Source organism: Protomyctophum parallelum, assembly GCF_964188405.1.
Source record: "Protomyctophum parallelum genome assembly, chromosome: 15".
Classification (NCBI taxonomy): domain Eukaryota; kingdom Metazoa; phylum Chordata; class Actinopteri; order Myctophiformes; family Myctophidae; genus Protomyctophum; species Protomyctophum parallelum.
The window spans coordinates 10,262,544-10,275,279 of record NC_139710.1 but is presented as its reverse complement, the minus strand read 5'-3'; the positions used below and the strand labels follow the sequence as shown (position 1 = coordinate 10,275,279).

Below are 12,736 nucleotides of genomic sequence, written 5' to 3'. Positions count from 1 at the left end.
ACATGGTTAGCATTTTAGGCCAATGTTTATTAGAACAGGAACTGAAACTGGTAAAAGTGTGCAAAAGGCATTAAGTCAGAATGTACATTTACAACAGACTTTAATTTCGCTCCTATGCCACTAAAATGTGGAACGCCCTACCAATAGCCATTAAGAAATGTGAATCCCTAGACTCCTTTAAAACCGCTCTCAAAGAGCACTTACGGGCGGCTACAAGTCCCCCTCTCCTCCCCCTTTTTTCCATACTGTACACATTTTGTGTGTACAGTATGGAGTGCATATTTGTACGTCTTTAAATGTTCTGATGAATTGAAAATGGAGGACCCTGATGTAAACAAGTCTCTGGTTTTTATCCTCGTAGCAGTTTTTGTATTGACCTGTACTTTCGTTGAAATGTACCCATTCTACATACTGTGAATACAATTTTCAATCAATCAATTAAACTCACCATGGCAGGACCCGTCATTAGCAGAGAACAGCCATGACAGATCTCCCCAAACTTCTCCCAGTAGTGTTTGCGGCAGTATAGCTTGCCATCCTTCTCATAGTACCAGTTAGTCAGGTGGTCACAGCACACAGAACACCTGTAGAGAGGAAAACAATACACTTGATAACTGTCCTATGCAGGAAATAAAGGAAGTAAAGGGAAGAGTGAATAGATGGTGTCTTTTAGCAGAGCATTTTTCAACCATCAAACGAGTCTACTTCCAAGGTGATATGCCAGAGGCAGAGAGCTCTGCGTAGGATTTCAAAGGCATGTTGACAACTGCAAAGGTATATCCGAGTAATATCTGAACGATACCCGTGTCGAGCCTTGACAAAGAATCTCATTGATTGACCAGAGTGATTTAAAAATCCTACTCCTAATACTTTTACGGGGGAAAAAGCCAAAATCTATGCCCAAACTTGCCATTTTAGTTAATTTTTCTTCAAACATACCTTATATTACAGAGTTTCAACAATAAGAAGGGAGATGGTGCTGCAGAAAGCATCAAGCCATCAATCACTGCTGAACATGATACTTTCTCCTCCCAGGTTAGACGGGAGTGGAACATTAGCTGGAGGCCCTTTCTCTTGGATGACAGCATGTACTTTGTCTGCGTTCATGAAGGTAAATGTATTAGAAGCAGCTTGTTTCTGAGACATGCTAGGTCTTGCTTGTAAGCTGCTGAACTGCCTAGGTCATATATCAGGAAGAACTACCTGAAGCTGCAGTTATACAATTCACAGCAAAATAAATCTGATAGGCAGTGGTAATAGCACAGAGTGCAGAATACACTAGGACTTTTGGTCTTAGCCTTCACTTTGCACCTCCCTCCTCTCCCCCAAACATGGGTTTGTATAGACTAGAATAGATGCTCAGCCAAACCAGATGCATATCAGTGGATTTGAACCCATGGGGCTGTATTTTGTGTGTCTTAAGTACCAGGTCTTATTACTTAACTTAAGACCTGGAGGCGTGGACAATGCTCTTTGGACACTCAGAATAGCCAAATGGCATTGATCACTTAAGTTAAGTAATAAGACCTGGTACTTAAGACACGCAAAATACAGCCCATGGTCTCCACGGTGGTAAACAGGTACTTTAACTCTGCACCACCCAAGTGCCCTCATTTTACACACTTAAGAAAATACACCCCAGCAACTCAGTCAGAGTTAAAGACAAAATCAAACTGGATATTAGTCACCCCCTGAAATTCCCAGTTGCCTAGTTAGACACCCATTAAAATATAAAGAACAGTGAGATTCAGGGACTGCAGTCCTTACATTTGACATACTGACTATGATCTATACCAGTAAGACGCCCTGAGGCCACGTGCACGCATCCGCCTGGGTGATGGAAGAATGCTGGGCGAGCGCTGGCACTTTGGCATGGGGGGTCAGATCAACATATGGAATGAATTCTGTACTGCACAGATAATGAAAAGAAGGTACTCGCACGCTGTGGGCTCCGATGCTCGTGAAGTGCCTTTATTTGCACAAAAACGTTGACTGACGTTTTGAGCGCAATGCTCTTCCTCAGACTAGAGATGAACACATCTTTATACAACCCTCTTGTCAATCATGATCACATAGAATGGGTAACAGCTGTGTACAGAATCACGTGATCAAAACAAGTCAGAGATGGTACAGAAAGCTGACAAAGAGTAAAGTGACAAATGCATGATAGAAAATAAATAAATACATCACTCCTCATGCTATTGTATACAATACATCATGGTGAATCAGAAGTTGTTCTGGGTGCCTGCCATGCAATGGCAGAAACACAGGTTGAAATCCGCAACACATACTTAATCGTAATCGTAATCAAGACACGAAACTTTGACGTCTATGGCCGGCCGCACGGTTTACCAAAGCCCCACAATATATACATCGAAACGTGCGGCTCGGCCGGGAATGGTGTGCTTGTGCTTTTCTTTCCGTTTCGGGTTACCGTGCCGACGTAATTCGCAATAAACGACGCGAAAAATGCCCCATGCAAAGTCAATGGGGAAACACAGGTAAAAAAAGAAAACGACACGTTACTTTGAAGCCACATTGCTCTGGCATACTGTTACGTAGAAACACGATTTAAACCTCAAACAGCACACGAGGCCATCGACTTTGTTGCGGTTCAGACTAGAGCACAGCACGGGTCCATAAAATTGGACCCGGCCCGAAACGGACACGGTGATATCAGAACCGAACCGATCCGGATCCGAGATTCTAATTGGCCACACCCGGCCCGGAACCGGACCCGAAATAATTGGACCCGGTCCGATCCGGAGCCGATAAAAACAGGTTCGGATCCGGAAAAAACCTACCCGGTCCGAAAGACCCGACGACCCGTTACACCCGTGGTGTGTCCAATCCTATATTATGCTCATTTTCACTGTGATTATGAGACTGAACACTGAACGTCAGCAATGCATCACCCCCTCCTCTACAAAGGAGCGCTGAAAAGCGCCAATCTACAAGCTCGCAATGCGTCGCATGGTTAAGTAGGCCTACAGTTTGTGCCTTGCGTTGCACAATGTGTACAATCAGAAAGGACGACGTGCTGTAATAATTAGGCTTTATTCCAAACTGCGGTGGATCACATTCACATCGGAAGGCTGACTTCACACAACTGACTGTGTATGTGAACTATTTTTAAAGTTGAAAGGTTTATATAGTGTAGCGGCCAGCTATGGCTTTAGCCAATGGGACTGTCTTGGGGGTGGGACTCCCGGGACGGAGGAGTGAGTGACGCGGCATGTGAGCCTGTGAGGGACTGTGTTGGTAGTTAGGTTGAGAGAGCAAACCTGGCTAGCATGTACACACACAAATGCTGTGGTTATATGGATGATTGTTGAACTATAATAAAGAGAGATCTTTATCTTTACTCTTTGTCAGCTTTTAACACCATCATTCAGTTCTGCGTTTAACACCATCATTCAGTTCTGCGTTTAACACCATCATTACTTGCGCAAGCAGAGCGCGCAAGTAATAGTTTTGCCCGGTCCGTATGCACCGTCCCAGCCAACCCGCCACTTTTGATGCGTATGCGAATAGAACAGCAAATTGTGCCTGATTTGCTGGGACCAGATTACATACATGACCATATTTCTTACGTCATCATTGAGAGCTAGTCATACATATACTATATATATGTAATTTGTAAAATAAAATAGCAAATTGTGCCCGATTTGCTGGGACCAGAGTACATGTGTGTATATGTAATCTCTCAATGATGACGTAAGAAATATGTGGATTAAAGGACCCAATGCCAGAGTGTAATTGGTCTTTGATTGTGACGTAATGACGATATGTTTTAGTGTTGGGAGGATTAAAGGTAATGTTCCCGTGTATACATGTATGTAACCTGGTTCCAGCAAATCAGGCACAAGTTTTATTTGCATACGCATCAAAAGTGGCGGGTTGGCTGGGACGGTTTTTGGCACAAAGTAACCACAGTATACCGCTAATCAACTTACAAATTACATATATATAGTATATGTATGACTAGCTCTCAATGATGACGTTAGAAATATGGTCATGTATGTAATCTGGTCCCAGCAAATCAGGCACAATTTGCTGTTTTATTTGCATACGCATCAAAAGTGTATGACTAGCTCTCAATGATGACGTAAGAAATATGGTCATGTATGTAATCTGGTCCCAGCAAATCAGGCACAATTTGCTGTTTTATTTGCATACGCATCAAAAGTGGAGGGTTGGCTGGGACGGTTTTGGCTTTAAACAATTAAATACAAATCCAACTACAGATTACGGAAGTATTTTAGATCATGTATATTTTAACAAATGTGAAGTATTATTATTACAGAAATTGAAGTTAGAGACACATATTACTCTGATCATGATTTAGTATTAATATCACTATAGTCCAAGATGAAATACATCATCATCATACTATAATTCTAACAATGTCTGAGTGAGTGTGTGTGTGTGTGTCACTGTGACTGCCCTAACTCCTCAATGCCAGCACCAATCGCTCCCACAGGCATTGACCATATGAATATGGAGTGCGTAACGAAGCCATTAATGATTATTAATGAATTTATTAGTCAATTACAAACGCACCCGGGCGCAGTACCCCCCACGGCCACAAGGGGGGGGGGGGGGGGGCAAATATCGCACAACGGGTAAGGGCTAGTTTAAAACAATTAATTAATTAATTAAGACAATTTACAATAAATAATAAAATAATTATACTGTATACGTGATAACATATTTTAATTCAGTTTATATACCTTTTTTTCCATCACATAAATGATAAGTTTTTCTTTGAAAGACTAAAAAGGGATCCAGAATATTTCTAAATTAATAAAACTGTATTTCTTATATAGATAGAAACTTGAACCATACTTAATAATACTAGGTGTTTACATGCATAAAGTAGGTAGGTAGCAAATAGTTACACCTAATAATTAGAAATTTCAAACGTTCCTTCACAGAGATACTGAGATTTCACAGTTTACAGTGGTCGAAAGTACTTGCGCGCTCTGCTTGCGCACTAGTTGGCCATTTATGGCCTACTAGTGTGCAACTAGCAAGTATGCACTCGACAGAGTGCAGTTCTAGTTCTGTTCTGCGTTTAACACCATTCAGTTCTGTTTAACACCATCATTCAGTTCTGCGTTTAACACCATCATTGTCTCCACCAGGCCGAAGGCATGTGGGGAGAGTATGTTTTGCACTCCGTCCGTCCGCGTGTCCGTCCGTCCGTCCGTCCGTGTGTGTGTCCGTCCGTCCGTCCGTCCGTCCGTGTGTCCGTGAACAGCTAATCTCGGCCACCGTTAACCCGGTCGATGCCATATTTTGCACACACACTCCCTGGATGCCAACGATGAACCTCTGCCCCAAACATTCCAGAACAGCCTGTTATAGCGCCACCAGGAGGCCGCTTTGTGCAAAACAAGTTTTTGCACAGTACACCTACAGATTTTGTCCAAACATCACGCAAATTGGTACACAGTCTCTCTAGAGCCATTCAACGAAACGGGTCTTTCAGATTTATCAGACTCCATCCTGATTGGTTAAGATTGGCTTCCAAAGTTCACAGGAGTGCTCAGTTTCAAACAAAATGCTGTAAATCATGAACACATCGCGTGATTTCCGTGAAATTGTGCACCCACATTCCCACTAGGCCGAGGACGAAATGCCACATGAACAATTTCAACTCAGCCTCAAGGTGGCGCTATAACTGGCCGAAAAGTGTTTTTACCTCTAACTGCACAGATCTGTGGATAACCTGGTGGAGACCTGTGCCCAGAAGGGCACTTTTTCTGTTCTGCTTTTAACACCATCATTCAGTTCTGCGTTTAACACCATCATTCTGTTCTGCGTTTAACACCATCATTCAGTTCTGCGTTTAACACCATCATTCAGTTCTGCGTTTAACAACAACATTCCGCAGACTCTTGCCAACAAGCTGCTGCTGCTTGGATTAACACCAAACCTCTGCAACTGAGTCCTGGACTTCCTGACTCACCGGCCGCAGTCTGTCAAGATCCGCACCTCGCCATCTCCCGTCATCCTCAACACCGGTTCCCCCCAAGGGTGTGTCCTGAGCCCCCTGTTATACACACTATTCACACATGAACAACCGGGCAGTCATATTGTGAAATTTGCAGACGACAGTTATAGTGGGACAGATATCCCACAACGATGACTCGTCGTACAGGCAGGAGCTGACAGACCTAGTGACTGGTGTGCAGAGAATAGCCTCTGTATCAACGTGGGGAAAACAAAGGAGATGGTTGCAGACTTTAGAAGAAGAGACCATGCCCCTCCCCTCCCCCTGTTCATAAATGGAGCTATGGTGGAAAGGGCCCATAGCCCGGGGTATCCCGGGCGTGCACATTTCAGACATCTTAAAGAAGGCCCACCAGCGACTCTACTTCCTCAGGAGGCTGAGACAAGCTGACCTTAATACCTCAGTGCGGAAGGCGTTCTACTGCTCTGCTGCCGACAAGAAGGCGCTGCAGAGGGTGGTGAAAAACGCCCAGATCATCACCCACAGCAGTCTCCCTTCCATAGAGGACATCTACACCAGCAGGTGCAAAAGCACTGCTGCTCACATTTAATATGGAGGACCCCACTCACCCAGCCCATGAACTGTTTACCCCGCTCCCCTCGGGTAGGAGGCTGCATTATGGAGGACCTCACTCACCCAGCCCATGAACTGTTTACCCCACTCCCCTCGGGTAGGAGGCTGCATTATGGAGGACCTCACTCACCCAGCCCATGAACCGTTTACCCCGCTCCCCTCGGGTAGGAGGCTGCATTATGGAGGACCTCACTCACCCAGCCCATGAACCGTTTACCCCACTCCCCTCGGGTAGGAGGCTGCATTATGGAGGACCTCACTCACCCAGCCCATGAACCGTTTACCCCGCTCCCCTCGGGTAGGAGGCTGCATTATGGAGGACCTCACTCACCCAGCCCATGAACCGTTTACCCCACTCCCCTCGGGTAGGAGGCTGCATTATGGAGGACCTCACTCACCCAGCCCATGAACCGTTTACCCCGCTCCCCTCGGGTAAGAGGCTGCGCTCCATCAAAGCCAGGACTGAAAGGCTCAAACGCAGCTTCTATCCGGGGACTGTCAGGCTACTGAACTCTTAAGTCAAATAAAATGCACTTTAGCTGTTTTTAATATATTTTTTAATATGCTGCTCAGTTTGAATGCATTGCACTTTTTTACGCTTATTCTTTTTATTGATAGGTTTTAAATATATACTGCTGGTCCCAAGTACGATTTGTTTTATATGTGCAAACATATGAAATGACAAATAAAGTGAACCTTGAACCTTTATTGCATTATGTGAACACTCCGAAAACACTCAGACCCATGCATTGTAGTGGTCTCTGCAGTGCAGCAGGTAGGCTATAGTTTATCTAGGGTTTTAAACATTGGAACAGATGATCCCAGAGATTAAAAAGCTCCTTGGCAGTGGCAACATGTGGACAGACCACATGTGCCTTTCTCTATTGATATAGTTGGAAGGCAGGGCTCCAGACTAACTTTTTTCACCACCGTCCCGGAACCGTCCCAAAATATAATTTGAACCGTCCCGAAGTAAATGTATACCGTCCCGGGCAAAGAAAAAAAAAGTACAAAAAAGCACCACTCAAATTGTGAAATTAATAACTGTATTCTGTAGAAATACAATTAAGCCAAACAAATAATGTACTGTATTGAATACATGCAGACAGTACATTATTTGTTTGGCTTCATGTTTCTTCTGTAGATACACTGATTTAGTCAAAATGCTCCCAGATGAAAAATAGGGCTTGGTTAAAAATGTTAATCGAATTAATCTTAGGCTTTGTAATTAATCTAAATTAATCATTTTAATCGCATATCAATATTCGACCTGAGAACAGTGATATTTATTTTCAAATGGATTTTGTTATTTTGGTGTAGCCTACCAGTGAATCAATGCATAGTGACTACAGTCACTATTAAACTTTGGTGTAGGCTACTTGATCAAGACCAACAGATAACGTGCAGCAATGCAGGTATATGAATACTCAAATGTCTATTACATGGTTGGCATGAGAAAACAAATAAAAACAACTTTATTAGGGGGAATACTAAGACGAAGGATCAATATAATAATATTATATACAATCAATAAAAACTGTGGAATGAGAGCGTTTTGGGGTGTGCATTCCACAGTGTTGGGGCAGGAATTCCAGAACAATCTGAGCATTAGAAAACATCTGTTGCTTCAGAGGATATATACCAACATATTATTTAATGTCGATGCCAGCTAGCAAGCCTAGCATGGAAGCTAACGTTAAACGTTGGTGATGTAGTGTAGCCCCATGTCCATATGGAACCTTTCTGTGGCACACAACCATGGTTTTATCCAAGCTTCCAACCGATAGTTTTTCAATCTAAATGTCCCATCCACGGGGCAAAAGCAATATAATTCCTATGATTCCGTTGGGTGAATGTAGTGTGTGCGTTCAACGACGTAGAGTCTGTGGGGGCCACGGGGCCGCAGCCCCCATGAAGACTCCCAGGGCCCCTTTAGGCCCCCATGAAGATTTTCGTGGACATTTTACATTTACATTACATATTTTCTGGGAATTCCAAACATTTTGGACCTCTCCGCCGGCAAATATTCGGGAAAACAGCGCCTCCCCTGTTGTTCCTCAATTGTTGCGAGGCAACAGCTTGAGAGACTACTCCGCCGGCTGTCCAAGAGGTGTTAAAAAGTAGGCTACTCAAATGCTAATCGGGTTTCTTTTGTTTTCACCTAGCCAGATGTCCACAACATCAAAGCGTGTCAGAATTTCATGGTAGTTGTTCTGGAGTCGTGACATAATAACACTGATCAAGAATTCACCAAAGAGACCTAACCCTACACAGACTAGTGAGACTACACACAGGTACTTAACAAAGCCCTGTGTATCCGATCTGATGCTGCTCACCCACTATACGGAGAGTACATCCTTCTCCCATCCGGCCTTCGCTTGCGAGCCCCCTGTGCCACAAAAAACAGGCACAAACATTCCTTTGTCCCGGTCTCTATTCACACACTGAATGCTGCTGTGCGTAGATCGAGGATATAACCTTATGATGAGCACTTTTACTTTTTACTGTATTATCTTGTGCCTATGTCTATGCACACGCACTTTTATGACCTATCGCATAGCACTTTAAACGCCTGCACTTTAATGGTTGTGTGCACCTTTTACTCTGGTATCCGCTATGTGAACTGTTTGTTGTCTGTACTGTTTCATTCATTGTTTAATGTACTGTCTATGCTGCAACCCAATTTGCCCTTCGGGGACACAAAATAAACTTGAACCTTGAACCTTGAACACTGACTCGAGAAAAGACCCATATCGTCCAAAATAGGCTGATCAGTCTGTGTATAGGCTAATTCATTGGTAAAAGTATGCTAAAATAACTCATTTTTAGACCATTTGGGAAATAAATAAATAAATAAATCTGCGGCGACAGTCCCCCCCAACGCAATTCTGTAGACTACCCAAAGGTAAAACGCACCCGCCGCCTATGATCCCTCTCTCCCTCTCTCCCTCTCATAATAATAATAATATAGTCCTGAAAGTCCTCACCTTGGCTTGGACATTGGCCTATAGAAGCTGCTTTAAAAGTACCAGCGAAAACAACTTATTCTTTTCCGCGCTGCGGCGGGGGACGGGGGGTGCGGGGAGGCGGGGCTGCGGGGGGGGGGGGGCCCTTGAGGATTGATCAAACTCTTCGGCTCTGTGTGCGTTGTTGTTGCTGTTGTCAATGTCTGACTCTGACGGCACTGCAAATTCTCATGCTGCTCATCGCTGCACACGAAATGCGCATTTTCAGTGTAAAAACTCCTCTCGTCCCGAAACCGTCCCGAATGAGATACATTTACGTCCCAAATAGATATTTTACAGTCCCCGGGACGTCGGGACGCCGTTAATCTCGAGCCCTGTTGGAAGGACATGAGAATAGGCAGGAAGTTATGGTCTGTGGTACAACGATCTTTGGGTACACACAGCAGTGTTTGATTTCATTAACATCAGCAGTCATGTTATTTGTATTAGAGGCCAACCGATATATTGGTTTGGCCAATATATTGGTTATTTAAATATTTTGACGACATTGGCATCAGCATTTTATCCAATCTGATTTTTATCCACTTTCAAGTTTCAACCTGGCACCCCAAATCCGATGCATTGTGAGCTTGTAGATGTAAAACAGGGTTTAAGTGTTAAATAAAATAAATGTATGTTTGTCTGTATTTTATACTTTTATACTACTTTTCATGAAGAAGTTTATATACTTTATCTATCAAAAAGGTATTTCACTGTGCTTATTTGTATTTGTTAACTAAAAAGTTGAATGTTCTCAAACATTAAACTTTCACCTAAGTTTAGAAAATTGAGCATCCTTGGCAGGGACCCTTTCAGAGTGCATCCCATCCTTGAACAAATTGTCTCAGCAGACAAAAACAACTGACAAGTATAGTAAATGCCCAGAGGTATTACACAACAAAACAAAACAACATCTGACAGATCCTAAAGTGCATGACTTCCTCCTGCCTGTAACATAGGAACTGGTCAGTTTGTGTGTGTGTGTGTGTGTGGGGGGGGGGGGGGCACACCAAACTCAGGTGGTTATCCTAACAATGCAAGTCCTGCCTACACAAACATCAAGGTAAACATCACTCATTTCCTCGGATCCACATTCCAAGGGGAATGAATTCCTGTGTTGGAGTATAGTAGTAACAAACTGGTCTGACTGGGAGGGTCTATGGTACTGGCCTTGGAAGACAGAGAGGGAGTGTTTGACTTTTCACCACGAATCAAAACGGTTTGCATCTACAAAGTGTGTGTGATCGTTAACATGTATGAACACGTTGCATATTGAATTTAAGACTACTTATACTATATGTATGTATATATATATCACTGTATGTATGTATGTATTTGTATGTATGTATACACGCATACACACAAATAAATACAAAAAATGTAACGCAAAACACTGCCATGACTCAGATGTACGAGAGCATACCCCATGTGCGCAGCCAAACTATATGCAGACATTTTGGTTATGAGCTCGATATGCATAGTTTAGGTTTTGGACAGGAGCGCTGGTGATTTAATCCTGTTGGCATGTGGTGTCAGTAATGGCCCCTACACATTGCACGATATTTGCTCCGATTATGCTGTCTGGGAGCTTTTTTAGCGCCCGCCGACAAACCCCCCCCCCCCCCCCCCCCCCCAATCTGACGCAAGATCTGGCTTTGATCGCAGGGGTTTTGTCGCTGTGTGTGAAAGGCTTTGCGAGAAGCGCCGATAAACGCTCGCCGATGCCTTCCTGAGCGTTTCTGAATATCTAGCAGGTTTGATATGTGGCTCTCTCGCCGACAGGACATATGAACGCCTATGGGTTTGCGACTGCACCCCGAGAAGGTCCGTAATACAGCCAATGAAAGCACAGGACAGCTGTGTCTGTGAAGACAGACGGTCTGTATCGATAGATGGATATTACCTTTATTCTGGGGGAGAATTCAGGTGTCATACTTATTTCTTGGGAAAACCCAACTGTCATACATATTGGTAGCTATATTAGCCTCATATTGTTGTTAAATAGTCCAACCAACGCATCTCACTTGAATAATGTTGATAAAACGGCGTTGGAATCTATGCAGCAGCACAAACATTTGACCATGTGTGCTCTCTGTGTGTGTGTGGGCGCACGCATATACGGAGAGAGCCACAGAATTAAAACCCGACGTGGAATCGTTGCCGCCCACAACCATGAGAAGTTGATGTTTATGCTGTTTCAGCTAAGCTGTGTGTGTGCAAAAAAAATCTGGATTCAAACATTGCACTTATCAATCTGCATGCTAGTGCTTTGGAGATGATATCCAAAGCACTCTCTCGCTCATAAAATACGCTCTAAATAGGCCTGTCACAATTATTACATCATCGTCTAATCCTCAAAGACTAATAGCTAAACAGAATTCTTTTTGTTCACATGCTTCAGTGTTCAACGACAAAAACAATTAAATTGTTAATTGCAATCTGTGGGTTCTGTTGCTGTGTGTATGTGTGTGTGTGTGTGTGTGTGTGTGTGTGTGTGTAAGCCAAGTCTAGAGATCCCAGTCAGATTCCATAGCCCCGAAAATTATTATTTATATCAAACTATAATTCACCGAATGTCTGAGTGTGTGTGACTGTGAGTGTGTGTGTGTCCGACCGCATTTTATCTCCTCATTATCTCCTCATTGCCTGCACCAATCGCTCCCACTTTTCACACAGGCATTGACCATATGAATATGGAGGGCGTGACGGAGCCCTTTTTTCGATTTGACACATTAATGATTATTAATTAATTTATTAGTGAATTAACCTCGCACCCTCACACACCTCCGCCCCTTAGCGACACCTGCATCACAGGCCACCGTTCTCACCGTTACCCCACTGGCATGCTTCCTCTAGCTACCGCCGCAACACAACAAAGAGTGCCCTATACAATTTGGCGCCGCGTGTGTGTGTGTGTGTTGATCTGCTCCACACACACCACCTCAGGCCCCTCCCCATCTGGCTACTGTCCTTTGCATGGACAGGCGAATGAGGGTTGAGGCGAACACTCCACCTTAGTAACAGTAGCCTACGCATCGATTCGACACAATTACTACATACATCAAACAACATGCCACGAACAAAACGACCATCACTTTCACTTTCTGGAAGCTGCAATGCAAAGCGTCAGTGTCTCACT

The 12,736-nt window shown here is 43.8% G+C and overlaps 1 protein-coding gene across 2 annotated transcripts in view; it reads right to left on the bottom strand.

Annotated features, from left to right (window-relative positions):
- limk2 (LIM domain kinase 2) overlaps nt 1-12,736 on the bottom strand; it is a 37,081-nt gene that overhangs the window by 12,533 nt on the left and 11,812 nt on the right. For both annotated transcript variants that reach the window (XM_083785038.1, XM_083785039.1), the window contains exon 3: nt 449-584. In XM_083785038.1, coding sequence (XP_083641164.1) covers nt 449-584 — 136 coding nt within the window. The remainder of the gene's footprint in view (nt 1-448; nt 585-12,736) is intronic.